At 37.6% G+C, this 27,325-nt stretch overlaps 2 protein-coding genes across 4 annotated transcripts in view; one reads left to right on the top strand and one right to left on the bottom strand.

Annotated features, from left to right (window-relative positions):
- FTO (FTO alpha-ketoglutarate dependent dioxygenase) overlaps positions 1 to 22,225 on the bottom strand; it is a 364,377-nt gene extending 342,152 nt beyond the window's left edge. Inside the window, exon 1 of one of the 2 annotated variants that reach the window (XM_036834210.1) lies at positions 22,016 to 22,225. In XM_036834210.1, coding sequence (XP_036690105.1) covers positions 22,016 to 22,102 — 87 coding nt within the window. In that variant the 5' untranslated portion in view covers positions 22,103 to 22,225. The remainder of the gene's footprint in view (positions 1 to 22,015) is intronic. The other variant, XM_036834211.1, reaches the window with a different exon arrangement.
- Positions 22,226 to 22,375: 150 nt separating this feature from the next.
- Positions 22,376 to 27,325, top strand: part of RPGRIP1L (RPGRIP1 like) — a 97,974-nt gene continuing 93,024 nt past the window's right edge. For both annotated transcript variants that reach the window (XM_036835104.1, XM_036835103.1), the window contains exons 1-3: positions 22,376 to 22,441; positions 25,052 to 25,143; positions 26,887 to 27,031. In XM_036835104.1, coding sequence (XP_036690999.1) covers positions 25,059 to 25,143; positions 26,887 to 27,031 — 230 coding nt within the window. In that variant the 5' untranslated portion in view covers positions 22,376 to 22,441; positions 25,052 to 25,058. The remainder of the gene's footprint in view (positions 22,442 to 25,051; positions 25,144 to 26,886; positions 27,032 to 27,325) is intronic.

Raw genomic sequence — 27,325 nt, 5'->3', positions numbered from 1 at the left:
AGGAGTGACTGTCTCCTCCGGAACATGCAAAACGGTCTCATTCTGTCCAGGCAGAGACACATCTGAAGGTCCTAAATGAGACCACTGCCAATTCATGAAGCTCCAAACTGACAGTATGCCATTCAAGCTGTCTCCGATTTGACTTTTTTTCCCTATTTCAAATCACAAATGCATGTAAAGTATACAGTTAAGCATAACTCTCCAGCCATGGTTTTAAGCATGCTAGGCTTTTAGACACCGATGTAGTCTCAGACACATACACACTCTCAGAGCCTATAAAAAGGAAAGAAAATGCAAAATTAATTTATTCTTCTTTAGGTAGTTTCTAATAAAGTATATCATTCAAAATGGCACAGAAGAACCCAGGTGCCAGTTTTCTAGTTAAGTTCCTAACTGTCTACAAAAGAAAATAATCTTAAAAAGGAACTATTTCAGCTTAATATCACATTACTATGAGAGCATAAGAATGTAACTGTATAGAGAGAGAATTTTATTTAATGAAAGCAACATAATTTTAAGTACACAGTAACTTATCAAAACATTTTATAATTTTTTGAGTTTGTTCCAAGAATATAGTTCACAAATGATTCCGAGTTTAGCACACAACACAAATACATCCTTCTACAATTCTAAGTTTGAGATCTTATTGCTTTTTTATACAGTGGAATTATGTGACCCCACTCAGATGTGTGTGTTAACACATATTAACAAAGAGATTTCTCCTTTATCTTTACTGAGTAAAAAGAAATGTCTCATCTTATTCAGAAGCCACAGGACTGTCACTAAAAGTGACTGGCTAGGATCAAGAATTAAGTTAAACAGGTCTTCTTACACCCTTTTCACCAACAATAGGATTTCTATCCACAAATAGAGCCATAAGTGGCCCTCATCAGAGACAGCCTTAGAGGTGTGAACTTGAAAATGAACCTGCTATGAAGGTGTTGGTCTACACCAACTGCAGCACTAAAGTCAGTCTTTAAGCCCTGATCACTATCACCCACCCTTCCTTAATGAAGCCTGGGGAGAGGAGATAACCTATCAACTCTAAAGAACAAAGCTTACAAAGACACCCCGATATTAAAGCTTGTACAGACAGAGGTCAACTAATTGCCCTTTGCTCTATAGCAACAAGAACATACCTAGTCTCTAATACAGAGCTGCAGATAACCAAACATAAGTTATTTTAAGTAATATATGAGCATGTACCAACCTTTCACTCTCAGGCAAAACCAGAAATCATGGTGTATAAACTTTAATTATTGTATATAGCTCTGATTGAGAAAAATATTTCAAGCCGCAATTACCTATTGTTGTTCAAAATAAAGCAACCAAGTGAGCATTCTGCAATACAAGAGACCTGATAAGAATTTGGATATGAGATGGCTTTTATTTCCTGAGGGATAATTTTAGGAGGAAAATCCCTTACGTTGTACTCAGGCATGTATGGTACACAAAATCACAAAGACTAAATTCAGAGACAGGAACTTCTTTCCCCATATCCTTTTATTTTAGACCTGGGTTGCAAATCTCCAACTTTAATGTGAACTGATACAGGACACATTAAAGGAAATACTCCTTTAGGTTCTACAGAGTCAACTAATGGCACTCATATTCTTAAGGGATAATAAAGAACCAAAATTTAAATGGCTTCAAAAACAGATTAGCAGCTTAACCAGTCACAGATTCACAATGAGTAACAAAGGTAAACTAAGAATTCAGGAGAGGCAGATCCTTGAGCAGATCCCAAGAAAAACTTTACATGGATAAGTCCAATGCTCGAATTATTACAATATCAGCAAAGTCAATACTATAGGAAAAAGAGGGTGTGATACCTGAATCTGTCATTGTCAACCCCAGATTCAGAGGGCTAGGCTAAATTCCCTCCTCAGGCTTTCCTGCTCTGTGATGTTGAATGAAGGGGTCCCCACTTTCATGAAGATCACACATAGGATATTGACCTGTGGTCCGTCATTTATTTCCCCCCTTCAAATATCTTATGCGGGGAGGGCAGAGTAATGGCAGTTGGTAGGGGTAAGGCAGGCACACACATTCTGGGTTTAATAAAGCTGAGCATGACAGTCTTTCACGAACGTTCAAGAAGGACTCGCCCTCATATCCAATCTCTCTAGCCCAGGACATAGTAGATACTCAATAAATGTCTAAGGAATGCATGAATAAATGAATTCCTCAAGACCCTTTGTCAAACTTTCTACTGGGTTGATGAACAAAGGGATACGTCAAAATGGCATTTTCTTGGAAAGAAATACATTTGATTCATATCCCCAAAAGATCAGGGTGACAACTGCTCTGTACCGCTTTCTCCATTCACTCCCTATCATCCTCCCCCACCTTTCCACATATCCCAAATTTCAATATCTAAAAGGTTCTTTCATATATACAACAAGATACGGCAAGATTCAAAAAAAATATTGAACAAGGTCCCACTGTATAGCACAGGGAACTATACTCAATGTCCTGGGATAAACCATAATGGAAAAGAATATTAAAAAAGAATATATATATGTGTATAACTGAGTCACTTTGCTACACAGCAGAAATTAACACAACATTGTAAATCAACTATACTTCAATAAAAAAAATTTTTTTTTAAATGTTGCTGGATTCAGCAACATTCACAAGCAGTCAAATTAGTGACTCCTACTATTTCAAAGTTCCACAGATCAGTGAAGGTGAGCGCACCTCCCGGAAGTAGGATGAAGGCCGAAGAATGTGGCTTCAACAGCAGTATCCTGGTATTTGTTCCAGGTGCCGATAGCAGCCGATGAGAGTCCCATTAGACCTAGACCAAGGTTACTCGCCCTCCTCTTACTATGTGCCTTTTTTGTTAGGTCCTCAGTGATATAGTGACACACCATTTTATTTTATCTTTCTTTTATAAATGAAAGCAAAAACCTATATGCTTAAAGCTCAAATAATTTTAGAAACACTGTTACATGCAGGCGGGAGGGGAGGGAATATTAAACTAAATGGAGGGACTGCTTTCTCTATGTCTGATTCTGTAAGGCGAGATGCTTCACTCAAGAGCCTAAGTGCTGTGAGATCCTTGGTTGAGAAGATGAGTTAACCCAAGCGGATGCCCTGCTTTCCTCCTTTCGGCTGAACAACAGCCGGACACACACACTTGACCGTATTCATTGTACACTGAACTATCATCTGCAAAGGGTACCGGTTGCCTCTGGGTCATGAAACAGTACTAAAAACTTTATAATCATTCATTGATTTAGTTTCCAGCATACTATATCATTTGAATCCAACGGGAACATAAAGAGCCATTTGTGAGGTCAACCACGGTACAGACAGATGCTGACATGCTATTGATGGCAAGGTGGAAAGAAATTGCTAAATACAGCAGATCAATACCTCGTTTCACTGTTACAGCTTTCTGCAGACATAAAATATATATCTTTACAGCTGAAAAAATAATAATAATGAAAGTGGGAGATAAATGTTTCCCTCAAGGTAAACTATTTGATTAGCTAAGGGCAAAGGTGACAGCAGCACTTACACTGAAGTAACTTTATAGTCTTAAATAAAAACAGGAGGAAGAGCAGTAGATGAAATGGCAAAATGAATCGGGACACATACGTGGTTCGGATTTAACTCTTTTAAAAAAACACAGTGACAGGTAAAGGGCCACCAAACTCTAAGATTTTCCTACAGTCCACAAATACAATTCCCTGAGATCTATTCTGTCATATGGTTTTACACAAAACGTTTCTAAACAAAATATTTTCTATTGTTGATAGAGAACAAATCGAGAGGTGAAAATAAATAAATGCTCTGTAAAGTTAAAAAAACAAACAACTTCACCTTGCAGTCCGTACATGCTTCCATTTGACCAGAAATGTTGAATGCCAACTATCTTTAGTACCTTGTGAGATACATAAAACAAATTTATACCATGGTTCTTGGCCAGAGGGAGCTTATGATCTCCCTAGGAAAAAGATAATTACATAAAACACTAATAGATACAATTAATAATAAAATGCCAAATTTAATATGACCAAATGCCAAGATGTCGGGTACCATACACCAGCAAGTGTACCACACACCAGCAAGTGTACCACAGGCATACCTACTGTTGTTACCATACATTTTGACATAGGAAATAAGGTCAGGAAAGGAAGAGATGAAGAGACTAATCCTCAAAAGCATCATGAAAGAGGGGGAACTTGAGACAATTCCTCAGGCATGGGCGGATCTAATACATCATCATCACATTAGTTTTTAGTTCTCCGACATGAAACTTTTTTTGTAAATCCTCAGAGTTTGAGCTTAAAAACAACCAAACAGAATTTGCCATCAATTATTTGACATATAAAGTCTCACAGGAATCTTTAAAAGTAGCCTAAACGGTATCTGTGTTTTTAAAGTTATATGAACTTTATCCAGCTGCAATGAACTGTTAAAAAAAGGGGGGGGGCTTCCCTGGTGGCACAGTGGTTAAGAGTCCGCCTGCCAGTGCAGGGGACAGGGGTTCGAGCCCTGGTCCGGGAGGATCTCGCATGCCGCGGAGCAGCTGGGCCCGTGCGCCACAACTACTGAGCCTGCGCTCTAGAGCCCGTGAGCCACAACTACTGAGCCCACGAGCCGCAACTACTGAAGCCCGCGCGCCTGGAGCCTGTGCTCCGCAACAAGAGAAGCCGCCACAATGAGGAGCCCACGCACCGCAACAAAGACCCAACGCAGCCAAAAATAAATAAATTAATTAATTAAATAAATTATAAAAACAAAAACAATTGTTAAAAATAAAAAAGGTGGGGGAGTGGAGCGCATAGGAGGAGTACTATATGCTCACATGCTCCACTAGAAGCCACGATACTAAAATTTCAATGGTTCATGAAACCCTTCAGTGAGTGCTATTTTTAAAGAAAATATTTAACAATTACACAGAAAAATACTACCACTCTGTATTTGGATGGCATTTAGCAATTTAAAAGCAACCTGTTCATCTAAGACTGACTTATCAGCTGGCGTTCATTTCCTCAAAGAACATGTAAAGACTATTTTTTTTATTGAGGTATAGTTGATTTACAATGTTTCAGGTGTACAGCGATGTGATTCAGTTACATATATACATGTAATATATATTCTTTTTCAGATTCTTTTCCATTATAGGTTATTATAAGATATGGAATATAGTTCCCTGTGCTATATAGTAGGTCCTTGTTGTTTATCTATTTTATATATAGGTAAAATTTACCTATATAATTTATCCCTCCCTTCCCCCTCTTTCCCCTTTGGTAACCATAAATTTGTTTTCTATGTCTGTGAGTCTATTTCTCTTTTGTAAATAAGTTCATTTGTATCATTTTTTTTTAGATTCCACATATAAGTGATATCATATGATATTTGTCTTTCTCTGTCTGACTTACTTCACTTTTTTTAATTGAAGTATAAGTTGATTTACAATGATAAAGTCTTAAGTAAAAGAGACGGTGACACAATATCACCCCTCCATAGCAATAAACAAAATAAGTTAAAATAAATCTCAGTGCAAGGGAAGCAATGAAATTGTAATGTAACAGTAACTGAAAGGGAAGAAATAATCATACATTTATTTTTCCGTCAAATAAGAATATTTTTAAAACAACTGCTCTCAGACTTATGAAAATGGAAAAGAATTTTTATCAATTTTATAATTTGTTATCAATTTATGTAGATTACACTAGCTTTTTAGTCTATAGTTTGGGAAGAAAGTATGTCTGTAGCTTTCTTCTGCAGAGGAAATAGGACTGTACAAAAAGTTTATGTCCTCAAACAATGCACACCCATTTCACTAACTGTGTGTTGATTCAACTGTCTAGGTCACTCCAATAAACTAGAAGCTTTCTGTTTCATAGTAAACTAGAAATTCCATGGTTGGGTACAGGGCTCCTTGGTCTTCGCAAACTTAAGGATCACTCGGTAATGAGCAGTTGAAAAGTGAGCCTCAGAAAACATTCAATCAACAAATATTTACTCTATATTTGCCAACAAAGTTCTGTGGTAGATATTTCAGAGGACACTATATATTTTATACAATATATAATGCACACACATATTTCTTAAGAGTTTCTGCTCCAAAAATCTTGATAATTTCTCTGTTGGGAAGTGGGGCTGGTAGAGTGGTGGATAAGACAAGAATACTAAAAGCCTTTTATTTTAAATCATATTTACATCTATATAACTTTTTTCATGTTCAAAGTTCTTTTATATTCATTATTGTTTGACAACAACTCAGATGAAGCAGAGAGGGGAGAGGATGATCATCCCCATTTTAAAGATGAGGAAACATCACAGAGATTGAGGGACTCATACCAGGTAATGCATGTCTAGTAAGTGACATGTTAAGACCAGAAGTTTAGCCTCCTAACTACCAGTGAAGTGCTCCTTCCACTTTAGCAGCTACTACCTCATGTAAAGAGCTACTGAAGTCTGCACAACACAATGAAAAGTTTGGGACTTGGTTAATTCCTGTGGCGGGGGGAAGGAGAGAATGGGAGAGGCTGATATTCATTCAAGAAACGTTATTTAGGGAGTGTTGTGTTCAAAACTTTACATGCACTACAGTACAAAGGTAAACACAATGTAGTCTGTAAAACTAAGGAGAGAAAGAGATTAACAAAAAATCAGTACAATAGTGAATGATAAGTGCTAAAAAACATGCATAAATTGCTATAAAAACACAGAAAATTATTTTTAAGATTCTGAAGTGCTTTCCATATTTAAAAAGAATGAAAATAAATGAACTAAATATTCCTCTCAAGAATTTAGTAAAATAAAAACAAAAAGTTTGAGAAAAGCATAAGGAAGGAAACATGAAAGAAGCAGAGATAAATGAATTAGCATAAACAAATTCAAGAGCTAGTTTTAAAACAAATATAATCAATTTTTGAAGAGAATATATGTGTACAGAAAGTTATAATTAAAAAGGAGATATAAAATGAATATGGAATTTTTAAACTATGAAACTATGCTCAACTCTATCTTAGTAAACCAGAGAATGTTATGTTGAATACCATGCCAATAAATTTGAAACCTCAATTTCTGAGAAAACATAATGACCAAAATTTACTCAAAAAGAAAACTAAATAGGCCATTAACTAGAAAAGATATTGAAAAAGTTATCCAAAAATTATCTTCCCCAACATCACATGATGAGTTTTACAAGTTAATTTAGTTCAAACTTCCAGGGATAAATAATGCTGGTGTTCTGTAAATAGCTCTAAAGCACAGGAGGAAAATGGTGCAATTCATTTTATGACAGGCTTAACTATGCATCAAAACTTAACAAAACAAACCACAAAAAGGAATATTTCTCAATATTTTTACCCATTTTACCTCCCTCTACATTAGCCAAAAGAGCTTTATTAAGTTTCACTAACTCTAGTATGAATAATGACCTTAACATGTATATTAAATATGCCTCACTGAAGATTATGATATTCCCCCTAGGGGTACCACCTTCCAGCTTCCTTGGTAATCACTGCTACAGACCCATCTTACTTTCCTAATTGAAATACAAAAAGGTTGAATTCAGTAGTATGCTAAAAGGCCAATATAATGTGACCAAGTAGGATTTATCACAAGGAACCAATATTAGAAACAATATTAAGAGATTATATCTTATCCGTAGAAGAAGTAAAGACATTACCATCTAAATAGATGTCAAAAAAATATTCAATAAAAATTCAACCTCAGTCCTTAGGGGGGAAAATAAATAAACTAAAAATCAAAGATTATTGCCAACAACTATCATTATACTTAATACTAGAATCCCAAAGCATCACTATTAAAGGCATGACTATCTGCTATAGCCACTAGAGGTTCCAGACAACGTAATAACACAAGAGAAAAAAAGGAGAGGAGAGTATAATTACTGAAAGGGGGGAGACCAAGTTATATTTGCAAATGATTAAATTATCTACCTACTATACACCTAGAAAACCCAAGAAAATCAACCAAAAAAAAAAAAAAAAGTTAGAATGATAAGGATGCATTCTATATTGTGGCCAATTATAAAAATAGCATACAAGAAAAGCTTTCTCAAGTACCACTTAAAAAATATAATTTAAAAATATCTCATTTGCAATAGTAACCAAAAATAGTACTCCAATATGTAAAATACCCAGGAATAAACCCAGAAGGTAATAAATAGTACCTACTTGAATAAAATTACAAAACTTTCTGAGGATCATAAAAGAAAGCCTAAATAAATGTAAAGGCAGATAACACTGTTAAATAAGAAAATTTATTTACCATAAGTATTTCAGTTCTTTCCAAATTACACTCTAAATTTAATGCAATAACAATTAAAATACCAAAGGGTTGGTGGAATATACAGGACAATTTGAAAAAGTGATTTTTAACTTTCTCTGTAAAAAAAATTTAAGTTGCCTTCTCAGTGCAAGAGTCAAGGAACTTCCAAAACAAAGAATAATCATGGGGGCCTTGTATTGCCAGATACTGAAAGGTATCATAAAACTCTGGTAATTAAAATGGTGTGTCAGAATAATGGACAAAACAAAGGAAACAGAATAAAAAGCAGATCTGAGTATTTTGGCATTCAATCTAGTCAATAAATGCAGTGGGGATAACTGGTTAATCATTTAGGAGGAATTAGACATCTATCCCATATCATACACCAACTAAATTCTAGATGCATTACAAGAATTATACGAAAAAAATTAAAATGTAAAATTATTAGAAGGACGTATAAGTGACCGTTAATCTGAATAACAAAAATACGAAAGTAAAAGGCAGGCAATAAACAAACGAGGAAAAATATTTCCAGCACATGAGTAACAAATGATAATATCCCTAATCTATAAAGTGTTCTTACAAATCAATAAGAAAAGACATACATTAGCAAAATGAATGAAGGCTATATAAATAAACAAATCACAAAAGAACTATATCTGGCCAATAAACACAATAGGAGTAAATTCAACCATACAGTACTTAGTAATTAAGAAAATACAAATTAGTTCTACAATGAGCTCCTACTCATCCCTCCCAAATTGGCAAATATTTTTATCTTATGACAGTTCCCAGTGTTGGAGAGGATGTACCAAACATGAATTCTCATGCACTGCTTGTTAGAGTGGAAACTGGCATCACCCCTCTGGGTGGCAATCTGACAATACAAGCCAAAAATCTTTACAAATGTTAACCCGACAATTCACCTTCCTTTAATTTACCCTACAGAAAATACCAGAGATTTGCGCAGAGATTTATGTGCAAGAATGGTCACTGAAGGATAATTTATAATAGCAGAAAGAAAATCCATATGATGAAATACTATACTATAATTGTAATGACATGGAAAAATATTCACAATATACTGGATACTGGTAAGTGAAAAAGACCAGAGTACAAAATATACACATTATGATTCCAATTTTTGTTTAAAATATCTCTTGTATAAATATGTATCATAAATATATTTTAGATAAAATTAGGATCATACTGCTCATATTGTATATATAATAGGCATAATAATAATATTCTAAGAAATATACTAATACTGTAAGTAACACAGTGGTTATCTCTAAAGGATTATAGGAGACTTTTTTTTCCCTGCTTGGTATTTTTCCATATTTTTAAATTTTTCTAAAATAACAAATTATGTAATCAGGAAGAAAATAGTATTCTAAATAAGAAATGCTTCACCATCTTATATGCCACACATATTGTGGTCATACATTTACAAAGTTGCCTTTCATAAGCCACATGTGGAAAATAATTTCATTACCTACAGTCACATTCACAGTAATAATAGCTAATGCTTATATACATAGCACTTATATATGCCCATCACTATTCTAAATGCTTTACATATATTAAACCATTTAATGCTCACAACTATTATTATCCCCATTTTACAGATGAAGATTGAGGCTCAAGAAGATTAGGTGACTTGCCCAAGATTGCTCAGCTAATAACGAAAGCTAGGGGAAAAACAAGGCAGGCTGGCCAAAATCCATGCTCTTAACCAGGACAGGTTACTGTCTCTCTTGATAAACTATATTCTAAAGCAACAAGACTGACTTATAATATAATGCCAGAACATAAGCAATCAAGTAAGCACTATCCCCTTTAAAGTCATCTCCATGGGAAACTCAACACATAGCCAAAGATGCGGTCACTGAGCATAACATTTTTGGAAAGCCTTCTTTTGACTGTCCCCAGAGGGCAGTAAACAAGTCTCCTGAAAGATGAGATTTCTTTCAAACAGCTGGGAATCATTCAGATGCAAGTCTTAAAGTGTGATTAAATTGTTTAATTCTGCTTTTGGTAACATAGCAAGAAAAATCGATTAGCTGATTTTGCTATTGTGCCCATAACTCATATCTGCTCCCAGGAACTACATTCACAAGTGGATTTTAACATTTACAATACTACATTATTGTAATTATTTGTTCACATGCCTATCTTCCAACTGAGCTAAGGTCCTCAATGGCAAAGACTGTCTCTTTTTCATCCTTGAATCTCCAGCCCCTAACACAATTCCTGGCAAAGAAAGTCCTCATTAAGAATTTCTGAATGAACTCTATGAAGAATGCCACACAAATGCTTTGAGCAATGACAATATATTCGAGAAAATAAAAATACTGCCAAGAGGGCATCAGAGTCTGTGTACAAATAAATATATATGTACATGAAGACTATAATGAATAAAAAAATGAAAGTTTTAAGGAGTAACTCCTAAAATTCTGAATATCAAGGAAGACAGAACTCAGTTATAACAGGTCTTCTTAAAATAATATCTAGCTATAGCCATGTCTCACAAAACACAATGCGGGGGGGGCCCGGAGTAGCTATGCCTCATTGTCTAAAAGGCAATCTACTGAACCAAGGAGGCAGAAATAACCATAAACTTTCTCAGATAACGATGCAAAAACACATCTGCTACACAGCAGACACCAGGATGCATCCTGCCTATGGGTTCAATCGACAAAGCACAACCTGGTGCCTGAAGTGTAAATCAAAGAAGCTTCCATCCCTGCTACTTATTGACATTTTGCTACCTGCAAATTTCTAATGTGTGCAAGATGGGCCTATTTTTATTTACAGCACAAACCACAGACGGAATGTAAAACAAGATGCTTAATAAATCCAGAAGAACGTAAAACACCAGCATAACTCAGACAGCAAGACAGACACTCACTCCTTAATTAAGTGGGTGATGTTCTGTTTAAAACAAAAAGACAACCCTGGGCTAGAGCTAAGATTAAGCACTTGGTGTTGCAGGGAAACGCCCACCATTTCCAGGGCAGAGGCTTTAAATCATGAAAAATAAACCATCTGATAGTCTGTATTCAATAGTAAGTAGGCAGTCGGGACACAGACTGATTTGGATTAACACATTTTCAGTTATAACGAGTAATTTTACAGAGGATTAGTATCTTGATGGGCTGATCAATACGAGGCACCGCTGCTATTACAGATGAAAAGAAAATTGCCCCTCTGGTAATAAAGTGTGCGTGTCTCCGTTCCCCTTCATTTGCTGAGTCCATTACTGTAATGGTTCCAGCATTAACAGCTGGGGCAATTTAAGCAGCAGGGGTCTGATGAATTTAAAAGCTGGGCACCCTGGCTACCCATCCTTTCCTTTCGGGGCTGCATATACAACCCCTCTGCCTGGCTGGTTCCAACACCAGGATCAGGTTTTACGAGAACAATGACTACGATTTCCCAATTATTTGTATCATTTATAGTGTTCCCAGCCAATCATGTGACTGAAACAAAAATTGCTCGCAGCATATTGGCTGCTGAGTCGGCGAAAAATGGCACACTATTTACCTAAATAACAAGATTGACATGACAACAGGCTGGAGCCCACGGAAACTGTAATGCCTGCATTCGTTTGCCTGGTGCTATTTTCAAGCAAAAAAAAGAAGAAGAAGAAGAAAGAAAAAAAAGAAAGGAACAGCAGAACATTCGTGCTGACAGAAAAAAAATATCATCAGCAAAATTTTCCACCTCTGTTTTCAAAAAATGGCAAACTGGGAAACAGTGAGATAAAGGACTGCTGTACATGGAAAGAGAAAATCCATATTAATGCAGCCTTGAGACTTTAATCATGCCCAATTCAGCAGAGTGAGTTAAGGCTGCCACATCAGCCCATTTTATATTATTACTGGAGATATGCTGGCCCTTGAGGCTCAGCCTTGAATGATCCAGTCGCTAAATGAAGGTGACAAAGGGCAGACTTAGGGCTAATGCAGAAATCAGAGCTCTGAATTTTCTGATCACAAACAGTTATGAAAACACTCACGCACTGGCAACAAATCTCCTCCTCAGACCGGATGCAACATAATTTGGTCCTTCAAACTGAGTTTTCTATGTGTTTCTACCAGATGTAAAGGTCTCAACCTAGATCCTTATCCACAGGGTGGTTCTTTAACATAAAGGAAGGCACGTCACTTCACAGGCAGGTCCTTTCCAAAACTACAGGGCAAATACATGATGGGCATGGCAACAGGACAGATGCTTGTAGCATAAACAAAAACACAAGCCTATATAGGCTTTCAAACCTATGCTCAAGGTTCAGCTTTCAAACACGTGCTGGTCTTGCAGAGAAACACAATGCCAAGGGCAAATGTTTGGAGACAAGTTCCTACCAATGTACATCTTAATCTCCTGAACATGTCCTGACCCAACCCAACAGTCCCCCAGGTTCTTCCCAGCTTACACTAGAAAATCAACTAGCGAGACAATTTTGTAAGATAATCCAAAATCAGTTTATAACCAAAGGTTAATAAGTGAATGAGGTTAGCAGAACTCTAAATTCGCCTTCTCCAAACTGTGCCTTTTTTTTAAGGCTCCAAAAGTACCATCTCAACTATAAAGTTCTTTTCTTCAAGACGTTAGAAAGTCACACTTTAAAAATAACTTTAATCAAGAAATCTACCGTAATAAACTAATCGCAACAAAATACACTATACCTGGAAGGTAAGCTAGCATTTAAAATTTGAAAGAGAATACTAGAAAACAACTGTTGAAAGTTGCATGTGTTGAAGAGTCTTGTTTCTCAAAATTAATACCTGTATCTATAGTATGCTAAGTAATTTTGAAATTCCTAAGTATTTAACCATTTTCCCTTATTTCTTTCAGGTTCTGGTTCCCTCTCTCACTGGTAGAAAGCCTAACAACCAATAACAGGCAATGCTCTTGGGAATCCATTCATTCATTTGATAAATATTTATGGAATACTTACTATGTGCCTGGCACCATGTTAAGTACAAGGGATACAATGGTGATAACAAAAGTAAAAAGACACGGTCTCTAACTTTCTTTTAACTTTTCTTGATGCTTGCAGTCTAAATGCCAAAACCTGTATTGCTAAACTCCGCCACAATAAATCCAATCAGCAGCCAAGGAGCCAGTATGATAATTATTAAGGGTCACATGTAACATGTATCAGACTCCTGAGGCTCTCGACCATTCACTCTTCATTCAAAAGATACTTATACATTTCTTTTATGTGCAAGACCCTCTACCAGGTACACTGGAAAGATCGAAGGATGAATCAGACACCAATGCACTATCTTCAAAGAAGTTAATGATTGTTGAAAGTGTATTAAGACTTTTTTTCCAATGACAAGATTTAGTTTTCAAAACCAACACTAAGATTAAGAATGTGAAAAAACAGGCCTCTATACACCGGAAACCATCACAACCTTGTAAATCAATTATAGTTGAATAAAAAAAAAAAAAAAAAAAGACAAGAAAAGAAAGAAAAAGACCTGGAAATAATAGAAAGTAATAAGAGCTCACTGTGACTCAATGGTTTAACTACTCAAGGAAGGTATTTAAAGTGGTTTCAAAACTATGAGCAAATAAAACTGACCTTTCTTCTACCTAGAGAAGGCAATCAAAACTATTAAATGATGATTAAAGGCTGACCCATACTCTGGAAGAAAGATCAAGCAAAAGATAAAGATGGATTTGGGGGAAAAAACACAGAGTAGAATTTGTCAGGTGAAGTTTCAATTTTTTAAGTTCCTTGGTCATTGGTCCACCACCAAAAATGTCCTACATTTAGTTTCCTAAATTACCATCAGATAAACTGGTGAAATAATCCAGGATGGCCCATGAGGAAGGTAGGGGCCAAAAGAACCTTCTCAGAACTTCACTAAAGTGCCAAACTGCAAAAAATAAAATAAATTGAGGTTAAAAAAAAAAACCCCAGTGGGTACATACATAAATAACAAACTTCCTTTTATTGAGTTATTATATTTATAACTCATTATACCTTATAACTTAAGGTTTATCTTGTTAAATGATATTAAGACAATTATCACCAAAAATGGAAGCCTTTTTAAAGGATTTTTATTTGAAACAGCAGGCTTATCTATTCTGGATATATTCCTTCACTAATAAAAATATACATTTTTTTACCATTTTAATCACTTTATTATTAATTAAACAGATCAAGGGGTCATGTCATCAACATGACTTGTTGCCACTGATGATGTTGACCTTGATCACCTGGCTGAGGTAGTGACTGCCAGGTTTTCTCCACTGTAAAGTTAAAATGTACATTTCTCAAACAAAATTATTATGCTCCCATTAAGTATAACCCTCTCAGTAATAAATTTAAACTGTTTCTATTCTCAATAATTTAAAAAATGATGATCCCACCCAAGCCAGCATAAGAACCTTTGGCACTAGCTTGGAATTCAACACCCACATCTTTTCATTCCAGAACTAAAGAACAGTTGTAATATTTCTGAACAACCTCTAAAGGAGTCCTGGGCCTCTCATAAGGATACATCCTTAAAGAGATCTTAGGAAGGAATTCCATGACCCCTAGACCACGTTAAATAGATCTTCCTGAGGAAGGAATTCCATGACCCCCATACCACAGTAGATCCTCCCTGCTGCCATGTCCCATTCCCATGGTAAAACGCACCACTCTACTGCTGGTACTTGCTTAATTATCTATCCTCCATGGAAAGGCAGCCAGTCCCTTGGGACCAAATCTGCCATATCTACCCATGTGTCCCCAGTGCTGAGTACGCTACTTGGCACTTTTAACCGGGTTCCTCAACTGAACCAAGGAACACAGAAAATAGCTTGACTATGTTCTCAATTCTTCCAAGGGTGGTACATCACTAGTACCATTTGGGACGAATGGGTAAGAAGTTAGTGTGACCCCAGCAGAGAAAATCTGCCCGATTAGACACTCATATACTATAAGTTCACAGAATGAATGGCCTGAATATAGGCTAAATATCTACTGGGATTAGACAGGTGGTAATGATGATGACAGTGAGATGACGGTGAGAACAACGACACAATGTTCTAGGTGCTTTACCTATATCTCAGTTCACCCTCATCACAATCATAACTAGCACCACAGTTTTACAGATGAGGAAACAGAGGTATAGAGAAGTTAAGTTGCTTAAAGCAAATGATGGAGCAGGATTCTATTCCGGGATCTGCCTCTAAAGCCTCACACTCTAAACCACTCTACTGTGACTAAATGGGCAATGCTGGAGTGTGGCAGAATGGAAAGTACATTCTCATCTAAAGAGGCAGCCACTGTTCAGCTCTAGTTAATGAAATGCATGCCCAGTGTTGCCAGATAGTCTAGTTTTTCAAGAAAGCCAGCCATCCAGACTTTTACGTGAAATCTCTCAACTTTTAAACATTGGAAAATAATTTGGAAACTTTCAAACACAGTTCATTTGGGCCAAATAAAACACCTTCATAGGCAGGATGAATGTGTAAGTTGTAAATCTGTGATCTCTAGTGGCCCCTATGTTTCCTTAAAAATATACATGCCAAAAATGCATACTCTGAATCTAATCATAAGGAAATATCAGACAAATAAGAATACAGGGGAACTTCCCTGGCCGTCCAGTGGTTAAGACTCTGCGCTTCCACTGCAGGGGGCTCGGGTTCAATCCCTCGTCGGGAAACTAAGATCCCCGTATGCAGCACAGCAAGGCAAAAAGAAAAAAAAAAAGAATACTGGGACATTCTACAAAACAGAATAGCCTGTACTCATCACAAAGGTCAGTGCCTTACTCATCACAAATGTCAATGTCATAAAAGACTAAGAAAGGATGAGGAACCAATTTAAAGGAGATTAAAGGAGACCAGATTGAAGGAGATTAAAACAGACCAGAGACATGACAATTAAAGGTAACGTATGACCCTGGATTGAAACCTGGACCAGAAAAAAAAAAAAAAAAGCTATAAAAGATATTATTAGGACAATTAGCAAAATTTAAATATGGATTTTGGATTAAATAAGAGTATTTTATCAATGTTAACTTTTTCTGAAATTGACAACTGGCTATGTTTATATATGAGAGCATCCTTGTTCTTAGGAAATACATGCTGAAGTATTTAGGGGTAAAGAGGATTGATGTCTCCAATTTACTCTGTAATAGTTCATAAAAAAATAATAATAATAGTTCATGTATTTATATGAAAGAGAGAGAGAGCTATAAAGCATATGTAGCAAGATGTGAGCAAGTTCTGAATCTGGATGATAGGTTTGTGAGGGCTCTTTGTTCTACTCTTGCAGCTCTTCTATAAATTTTAAATCATTTCAAAATAATAAATTACATCATCTAAAAAAATATGGGGGCAGCCTTATATCAGCAAAGGGTTCTTTGGGCAACCCTCAATCAAAGCCATACCTACTCTGTCCCTGGCACAATGGCCAAACCTAATCATACTAGATTCTCACAGCAACTCACAGAAGCAGCTATTCTTGACTCCATTTTCTGGCTGGAGAAACTGAGGCACAGGGTGCCAACTCTCTGTCCAACAGCAAAAAAAATTTTAGAGGCCATGGTTCTAACTCAGCCTATCAAATACTAATCTGGACTATTCCACTACATGCCTTGTAAAAAAATTCATTTTAAAAATGCATGAATATACTTTGGTACCCTCATGTTTTAACACAAATTAAATAAATGTTATCATAAAAAGCTAACTATTTAATCCAACCTTTTTATTCACCCGCCAGACTTGGAAACTGTATAAAAGTCTATGACATAAGCAATCACAAGAAGAAAATATATTCTAACTTATTTCAAAGAGAAAAGGAAAACCAAAAGCAATTACCCATTATAGGGGTAAGAAGTTTAATTTAAAAAGCAAACAAGAGGAACTTCGCTGGTGGCACAGTGGTTAAGAACCCGCCTGCCAACGCAGGGGACACAGGTTTGATCCCTGGTCCGGGAAGATCCCACATGCCATGGGGCAACTAAGCCCGTGCGCCACAACTACTGAGCCCACGTGCTGCAACTACTGAAGTCCGTGCATCTAGAGCCCGTGCTCCGCAACAAGAGAAGCCACCGCAATGAGAAGCCCGCGCACCGCAACGAAGAGCAGCCCCTGCTCGCCGCAGCTAGAGAAAGCCTGCGCGCAGCAACGAAGACCCAATGCAGCCAAAAAAAAAAAGCAAACAAGAAATCTTTGTGACCTTAGGATAAGTAAAGACTTCATCGATATGACACAAAAAGCATGAATCATAAAAAGAAATATCGATAAATTGGACCTATATCAAAATTAAACACTCCTGCTCATCAAAAGACTATTAAGTAAACTAAAAGAATGAGAGACGATATTCACCATACATATTGCTGACAAAGGACCTATATCTAGAAAATATAAAGAACTCGTAACACTTAATATTAAGAACACAAATAACCCAACCAAAAAAAAAAAAAAAGAGCAAAAGATCTGAACAGACACCTGACTAAAGAAGATATATACCTGATCAACCAACACACGAGAAGCAGCTCTGCATCATTAGACATCAGAGAAATGAAAAGCAAAACCACTATGAGATACCACTTCACACCCACTTTCAAAAAGATAGTGATAACAAGTGATTGAGGATGTTAAGAAATTGGAACCCTCAAACATGAATATGAAATGGTGCATCCACATTGCAAAACCATGTCTTAGTCCATTCAGGCTGCTGTAACAAAATACCACAGACTAGGTGGCTTATAAACAGCAGAAATTTACTGCTCACAGTCTAGAGGCTGGAAGTCCAAGATCTGGGTGCCAGCACGGCTGGGTTCTGGTGAAGACCCTCGTCTGGTTGTAGACTCCCAACTTAATGTTGTACCCTCACATGGCAGAAGGGGCGAGGGACGTCTCTCAGGCCTCTTTTATAAGGACACTAATTCCATTCCTAACCACCTAATCACCTCCAAAAGGCCCTACCTCCTAATACCATCACCTGGGGGGGTCAGAATTTCAACAAGAGAATTTTGGGGGGACACAAGCATTCAGACCATAACAAACAGTAGAGCAGTTTTTTTTTAATGTTAAATAAGCACAGATTTACCACATGACCTGGCAATTCCACTCCTAGATATCTACCTAAGAGAAATGAAAACATTTGTACATATAAAAAGTAGAACACAAACGTTCATAGCAGCATTATTCATAATAGTCAAATAGTGGAAACAACCCAACTATCCATCAACTGGCGAATGGATTAAACAAAATGTGGTACATTCATACACTGGAATAGTACATTTTTCAGTAACAAAAAGGAACAAAGTACTGATACTACAACATGGAAAAAAGCTTTTCAAAGAGATACTCACCCTCATCAGTCATCACTGAAATGCAAATTAAAACCACAATGAGATACCACCACACGCCCACTAGAAGGGCTAAAATTTAAAAGACGGACAATACCAAGTACTGGTGTGGCTATGGAGCAACCAAAACTCTCACAGACAGCTGACGGAAATGTAAAGTTGTTTGTAGTTTGTTTGTTGTTTTTTTTTTGTTTTTTTTGTTTTGTTGTTTGTTGTATGGGGTTTGAATAGCATCCCCCAAAAGATATGTCCAAGTCTTAACCACCGGTGCCTGTCAATGTGATCTTATTTGGAAAAAGGGTCTTTGCAGATGTAATTAAGTTAAGGACCTTGAGGATAATGAAATTAAGATCATCTTGGATTTAGGGCAGGTCCTCAGTGCAATGACTGGTGTCCTTATAAGAGAAAAGAGACAGAGATTTAAGACACAGAAACACAGAGAAGGTAGCCATGGAAGACTAGAGCAGAGATTGAAGTTATACAGCCCAAGCCAAGGAATGCCTAGAGTCACCAGAAGCTGGAAGAGACCAGGAAGGATTCTCCCCTAGAGCCTTCAGAGGCCCCGTCGACACCTTGATTTCAGACATATCTCTAGAACAGTGAGAGAATACATTTTTGTTGTGTTAAGACACCAAGTTTGTGGGAACCTGTGCCAGCAGCCCTAGGAAACTAATATAAATGGGAGAATCACTTTGAAAAATTGTTTAGCGGTTTCTTATATGGTTAAACACAGAACTACCATAGCACGCACCAAGTGGACTCTTGGGTGTTCATCCAAAAGAAATGAAAATGCAGACTTATACGTGAATGGTCATAGCCGCTTTCTTCATAATAGCCCCAAACCAGAAACAATCCAAATGTTCAGCAACTCGTGAATGAATAAACAAATGGGCCAGAGCCACACAGTAGACAATTAATCAGCAATATAAAGGAATGAGGTACTGATACACGCAACAACATGAATCAATCTCAAAAATCATTATGCTGATTGAAAGCAGACAGGCCCAAGAATACATACAGTATACTTCCACCTATATGAAGTTCTAGAAAATACAAACTACTTCATCTACAGTGAGAGAAAACCTATCAGTGGTTGCTTGGGAACCAAGCGGAGGGAAGAGACTGACTGCAAACCAGCAAGAAGAAACTGTTAGAAGGGATTAAAATGTTCTCTGTATCAACTGTGGTGGTGGTTCCACAGGTGTTTTTATCCATCAAAACTCATCAAATTGTACACTAAACGGATGCACATTACGGTACGTAAATTACACCTCCTTTAGAAAAAGAAAAGATAATTCATGAGTAAATGAACATTTTATCGTTTTATATTTAAGATTTAAAACTTAATTTCCTATACTTTGTTCCAGCCAGTAATAGTTCATAAATAAATTTTAAATAAAGATCAAAGAAATTTTTAAAGTAAACAGGCAGACAACTTGCTGTATCATTTCAACATGTTTTACAAGCAGAAAATGGAAAAAAAGCTTTGGAGTCAGAAAACCTCGTTTCACAGAGCAACCAAGTGGCCTTGGGCAAGTTATAACTTCTACAAGCCTCCATTTCAACATCCATCAAGTGTGAATGACATTAACAACTACCTCACAGGCAACAGTTAGGGTTTCAATAGAATAAAAGCTCCTTTGTGCAGGGATTCTATCTTAGCCAAAATCAGAATCCCTGTGTCTGGCAAATAATAGGTGCTAAGTAAGTCTTTACAGAAGAAATGAATAACTTTCATTGTAAACCCAAAAGGTAAGAAAGACATCACACACAATACCACCGTGTGACATCTGTTTCTTGGAACTGCTGTAGACTAATGCAGAAGGATCTTTCCCCTTTGTACCCATCTTTATATACTGCCTTTATCACATACAGACTCAAGCATGGAAACTTCAGGTCCCTGGTGAAACTTTGTTATAACTCGGGTCATAATAGAGCACATTTTATGTTTTAACTCCATAGAGGTATTGTCCTAAGACAAAGTGAGTTCACTTGTAGGACTCTAAATTCTATGAGAGCACAAACAGTGTCTATTTCATTTACCAATGGTTCTCACGTCCTATAATTGCCTGATACAGAGTGAGCAACAAATAGCACGTGTAAAGGCCCTGTAACCACATAAAGCACAGGACAGAGGGACTTCTAAGAAGGCCAAAGTGGCTGATGGGCAGAGAGCAGAGAGGGTGTCATGTCTACTGAGGCTGTGGATGAGGCAAGTAGGGTCTAGACCATGCAAAACAGTGTAGGGCATGTGAAGTTTCCTCTTTATCCTAAGAGCAACAGAAAACCATGATAGATTTTTTTTTTTTTGGTTGCACTGCGAGGCTTGCCGGATCTTAACTCCCCAACCAGGGATTGAACCCAGGCCACCACAGTGAAAGTGCCTACTCCTAACCACTGGACTGTCAGGGAATTCCATGAAATATTTTTAAACAGGTGGTTGGCAGAGGATGTAGGAAGGAAAGGGCCATGATTAGATTTGCATTTTGAAAAGCTCACACACCACAGTGTAGAGAAGAGTCTTGTGTGGAAGGAGGGACAGAAGGGGAGCAAGGAGTGTTTGGGTGTAGAGTGAATATAGACCAATAAGGAGACTACTGGAACGGTCCATTGAAGAGGTAATGGTAGCTTGGTCCAAGGTGGTGAAGATGGAAACAAGTGACCAGATTACCAATATATTTAGACAAATCAATAGGACTTGATTTGCAGAATGAGGGAAACACTCAATTCTTCTGAGCCTCAAGTCTTCATCTGTAAAACAGGACTCTTGATACTCCACCTGTATAATATCTATCTTGCAATCTGTTGCGATAAGAATATGAAATAATATAAATATTATGAAAACGCAAAGCCTGACACGTAATAAATGCTAAAAAAAAAAGAAAAATTCTATGACTATTATTATCGTAATCTCATGGAAGAGCAAATGCTACAGGGTGAACCCCAGAAGTAGAAAATGGGATTGTAGTTAAAGATCCATATCCGCTGGGCCGAAGACACAACAAAAACAACTGTTCCAAATACACACATCTGACCGCACAGATTATTTCACCTAAATCGATGTCAGTCCTCAGAAATCATTACCGAAGAGGAAAGCACAACTGATATGATCACAGGCATCTGAGAGTCCGGTAAACTGAGGCACAAGGGTAGCTACAAATTTAAGCAAGGAAGGAGGTGCAGAAGCAGGACAAGGAAATGCTGTCTTGATTCTCATGTGAGCTGGTCCAACAGGACCAGGCCTGCATCCCAAGCAGCACGAATTTAGAGCCCCCGAAGTCTCTGGCTCCCTTGCTGACAAGGCCTTGTCATCCCTTGGCTTAAGACCGTGGGTCCGCTTGCCTTTCAACCAAGCCCTTCCGGTTCCCAGCCCCCAGCTACAAGTGCCCGAAAGATCCCAGACTCCGGAGAGCCCGACATACCTTAGCTTCGCGCTCTCGTTCCTCGGCTGTCGGGGTCCGCTTCATGCTGCCGATATAGCAGCCTTCGCCACGGCTAGTCGCGTACATTCCTCGCCCTACACCCCGCCTCCTCCATGTAGTTCTCTCTGCGTCTTGCTCCCGCCTGCCGCCATTCTCCCTTGGAGGCGCGGGAACTACCACTCCCAGGATGCACTGCGGCGACGCCGGAATGCGCCTCGGGGTTGGGAGCAAGAGAATTTCCCAGGTCCGACAGCTGGGCAAGCGTAGTCCCCTGCGCAGCGAGCTGGCGTGCTAGGGCCCGAAGAGAACTACATTTCCCAGGAGGCAACGGGGCCGGCCATGTTTTTCCCGTGCTCCTCTCGGCCGGCCGCCCCACACGCCGTCGGCGCTATAGCAACGGTAGCTAGCGGCGGGGAGAGAGTGGCGGTGAGTACTCCCGGGGAATAGATGGGGCGCAGGTTGCTGCCCCTCTACTTGCAGCACGGGCCGGGGTCCTGGGGTCTGCTCTACGGCCTGGAGAAGCCCTGGAGTTCTGCTCGCGTGAAGAGAAGCCAGGCTTGAGACAACCTCCACCTCCTCAGGCCCGAATCACACGCCCGCCCATTGTCCCCACCCCCCAGCACCGGTTTGAAATTTTCTGTCCCAGCCCTAAACCCTAGCTGATGAGCGTTGAGGCTAATTTCCGTGCTTCTCCAGGTCCTTCTTCAAGTAGAAGGTCACACAAACAGTTCGCTTATTTGCCCTGGATTAGGAGTTGGTTGGGAAACCCTAAGCCTCTTGAGTGACCTATTGTTTGCTTAATTTTTACAGTTATTTGTTTATCGTGATGACCCATAACCTCTTAACTCATGAAGGTGGAGACTTTGTTTACTATTTTAGTCTCAGTGCCAAGTATTCATTTATTCATTCCATAAACATTAATGTTGGCGCCCCACCCTGTGCCAGGCGCTGTTCCCGACCAGCTGTGAACAGGACTGATGCCGGTCTCAAGATGCTTACACTCTATTAGTGAAGAGGAAGTAGTAATGAACCAGTAAGTTAGATAATTGCCAGATCGAGATGATTGCTGTAAAGAAATAAACAGCGCGGTAATTGGAAGAGTATTCTAACATAGGATGCTCAGGGAAGGCCTCTCTGAAAAGTGACGTTTCAGCTGAGTCCCAAAGAATGAGGAGCCAGCTAGTGCAAAGGCCTTGAGCAAGACAAGGGTACTATGGATTTGAAGAACCTAGAGAACAGTGTGAGTGGCACACAGTGAGCCAGGAGAGGTCGCATGACACGGTGTTGGTGAGGCATCGCAGCACCGTGCAAGGTCTCTCAACCTCGACGCTATTAACATCTGGGGCCAGATAATTCTTTTTTTGTGGTTCCTGTGCGTTATAGGATAGTTAGGATCATCTCTGGCCTCTAGATGCCAGTAACACTGGTCCCCTGCTTCCCAGCTGTGACAGTCAAAAATAGGATCAGACAACTACTTCTTAGATGTGTGACGTTGGGCAAGTTACCTAAGTTGTGTATCAGTTTCTTCATTTGTAAAGTAGGAAACATTTTGAGTAACAACCTCACAAGGATATTGTGAGATATTTAATTAATTCACATAAGCAGAGCACTTAGAAGAGTGCCTGGCACGTTTTAGTAAGCATTCAATAAATGTTAACACCATCATCATCATCATTGTTATTATGGAAGCCACCATAGCTCTATCATGGAAAAGTTATCATTTTCACAAGTGTCCTCTGTTTAAACTTCTTGCTAATTTGGTTCCTAAATTGACCTCTCCTGTGGCAGTGTTTCCAAAAGAAGTAGATGATCTCCCAGGCATATGTCTATTAGTTGTTTATGTCACAGTAAAAATGCACTGGTCTGAAATCTTTGATGAGTTATAATAAAAGTTATTAACCTTCTCTCTAAAAGATGATGCATGTATACATATGCATACAAGATTTTGGAAACCATCTCTGGCTCCACAGACCCTGAAGCCCCAAGGACTCCGTTCATTCATTCATTCATTCAACAACTATTTAGTGAATGCCAGCTATGCACCCAGCTCTGTGCCAACCTCTGAGAATACAGAGGTAAACGAGACAAATCAGCTTGCTACTCTCTCAGACTTTACATTCTAGGACCAATGTGCTAGAGATTGGGAACCTCTGCCTTAGGACATCTTCATTGTCCTAAGTTTTTTCCTTACTAAACATTGCATGGACCACTCACATCCGCATATAAAACTAAGTTACTGTGATGCATCTCTGTAAAGAATAGAAACTGTAAAAATGCCAGAATTAGCTAGACAGCATGTATGTGGAGGTAGGAAGCCCTGGGACTTCCTAGGAGGTAGGGACCTAGGCCTCATGGCAACAAAGGACACAACAAAAGCAAACCCAGCTGGTGAATTTATGAAACCTCTTTCAGAAAACTTGGAACTACCCACTCCTTTGTGCATCAAGCTGAAGATTAATATTCAAGTGATATTAACATCCCAGGCAAATGTGCTAAATGCCTTTAATTTACCATCTCACTTACCTTTAAAATAACTCTGTGAGATAGGAATTGTTTTCTCTCCATTTTTTAAATTAAGGAGCTGAAACTCAGCGAGATTAGGTGACTTGACCGGCCAGTAAGTAATAGAAACAACCATTTGAATCAAGTTCCTGACTTGAGCTTTTTCCAAATACCTGCTTTCTTTGGGGAGCAGAGAAGGGGATGGAGGATGGAGAGGAGGTATTTCTTAAATTTGGGGGAGTTTGTTTTTGTTTCAGATAGAGGAAGAAGAAGAAGAGAAAAGGAAGAATGATAATCTTACCTCATTTCCTAAGCAAACTATAGGAAATATACTGTTGAAAGGACCACTGGCTCCATGATTGAATGTAGTATTACTTTTTAAAATAGAAGCTTTCATCTTCTTCAAGCAGCACATGTGGGCAATAAGATGTCCATTAAAGTTTCTAGTGCCTTATTCATTTATTTGGTTCATTCCATTGCATAGTTAATGTTACAACTTGGAAAGATTTTATTTGAATTTTCTTTTCTCCACAGATACGCAATGTCTGGTCCAACTGATGAGACTGCAGGAGACCTGCCTGTGAAAGATACAGGTCTAAATCTCTTTGGAATGGGAGGGTTACAAGGTACAGCCAGCTGTTATTTATTACCATTATGAACTTTGATCAGTAACTTCTTTACTTTTAATTTAAAGTATTTCTGATATTCGTACCAACAAAGCCATTTAAGTAACTATATAGTCTTGATTGGACTAAACAAGAAGTTGGAGAATTTAGAACAACATATGGTATTTTACTGCCTGCATCAATTATCAACAGCTCATAGAAAATGTAAAATCCCCCTCTGTTCTGATAAAGAATTGTTATAAATCATCTTCTTAAAATTCCACACATCAGTAGAAACGACACAGAGAGTACCAAGCCTCCAAACCAAATTGCCTGGTTTAAATCACATTCGCCATTAAAATGTTTCTTTAGGCTTAAATTTTATATGGGAGGAAATGCCATATTTAAAAATTTTTGCCTTTCAAGTAGAGTATCTCAAAATGGTTTGTTTAGCCAAGTGATATTGACTTTGTTTTATCAAATTAAATACACGTTAGAGTTTTCTTTGTCCTTTTATCACTTAGTGGTTGCTACAGAGCTAAAAAGCACTTTCAAATTGAGAAAGAAAAGGACTGCTTTAAGGAACAATATAGAGTGTAGAGCTGTGTTTTTGTTTGTGTGTACAGTGTGTCAGCCATTCTGTCATGCCATAGCATTTGTCATTGAGAAGGCTGTGATGTAAAATATATTCCACTAAGGCTTCTTTCATACACTTGTTAATCAAAACACCTGCAAGTGGCCACCTTGAACTACCACAGAAAAAGATAAATTTGACTATACAGCTTTTATTGTTAAAAGTAAAAAGAATGGGGGATGTGGGGATATATGTATACGTATAGCTGATTCACTTTGTTATACAGCAGAAACTAACACAACATTGTAAAGCAATTATACTCCAGTAAAGATATTAAAAAAAAAGTAAAAAATAAAAAACAAGAAAAATTTTAAAAAGTAAAAAGAATGTATAAGCTTTGCTTTAGATCTTTGGTGGAGTATCAGGGATTAAAATACAAATAATTTTAAGTGTACAAGGCTATTTTTTAGTATTTGATACCCTAAGTTCAATTCTTGCCCTCAGTAACCTCCTCATAGGGCTTTAATCTTTGTCCATTTGTTCCTTGTTTCTTTTGGAGGACTGTTGAAAATTGACCAGCTTCCCAGGAAAATATCAAATTTAAGCATATGTAAAAAAAATATACACACCTGATAAAAGGTGTAAAAGTTCTTTAAAAATATATGATAGCTTATAAATGATTTGTGAAGGTTTTTGTTTGCTTGGTCTTGCAGATTTTATTGTTTATTTTCTATAAGTCATAGCTCAGAAAAATATCTTAATCATATTGTTATTGTTATAACTCTTACCTTTGAAAAAAAATACTTCCAGATACCCTGACTTTTTATTTAGTTTTTTCAACATTCAGCATATAAATTGAAAAGTCTTTGTTGGATCAGAGTTGCATCTTTCATTCTTATTTGATGTAAGTTCTGTCTTACATTGTTATTTGAATACATTTTTTGACTGGAAACGATTGTTGCTCAAATCCTTAATATTGCATATAAAGTATTAATAGCAAAGACTTTTGTTCTTACCTCCAATCAGTGGTGTGAACAATGCTATAACATTTTCTAAAGCAGTCTTAATTGTAGGTCACAAAGAAAAAAACCTGAGATGAGTGCATCAGAGATTATGTTAATATCAACAGTTATTGTTTTTAGAGGCTATTTTAAGTAATCCTCCTATTAATTACCTTGGCATTTTTGCAGAAACTTCAACAACACGGACAATGAAGTCTCGCCAGGCAGTGTCACGTATCAGTCGTGAGGAACTGGAAGACAGATTTTTGCGTTTGCATGATGAGAACATTTTACTTAAACAGCATGCCCGCAAGCAAGAGGATAAAATTAAAAGGTTATGATAAAAAGCTTTTAGCTTTTTTTTCCTGACTCTGTAAAGTTTGGAGGATATGCTTTTCTATAAACTTAATTGAAAACCCCACCTTGAATCTTTTTCGGAGCAAGGCAGGTTATAAATCAGTACAGTTTTTAAAAATGGAAAATCTTACAAACTAGGATAATAAACCAAGAAGATTATGAGTGTTTATTATGTCTGAAGTTGCCATTTGAAAGAAAGAGCTAATAGCTATGAGTGCCTTGAGTGTATCATATCTCTAAATAACTTTTGCTCTAATTTTTATAGTTTAAT

Source organism: Balaenoptera musculus, chromosome 19 (assembly GCF_009873245.2).
Source record: "Balaenoptera musculus isolate JJ_BM4_2016_0621 chromosome 19, mBalMus1.pri.v3, whole genome shotgun sequence".
Classification (NCBI taxonomy): Eukaryota; Metazoa; Chordata; class Mammalia; order Artiodactyla; family Balaenopteridae; genus Balaenoptera; species Balaenoptera musculus.
Note: the sequence above shows the minus strand (reverse complement) of the source record. Positions and strands in the feature narration are given on the sequence as shown.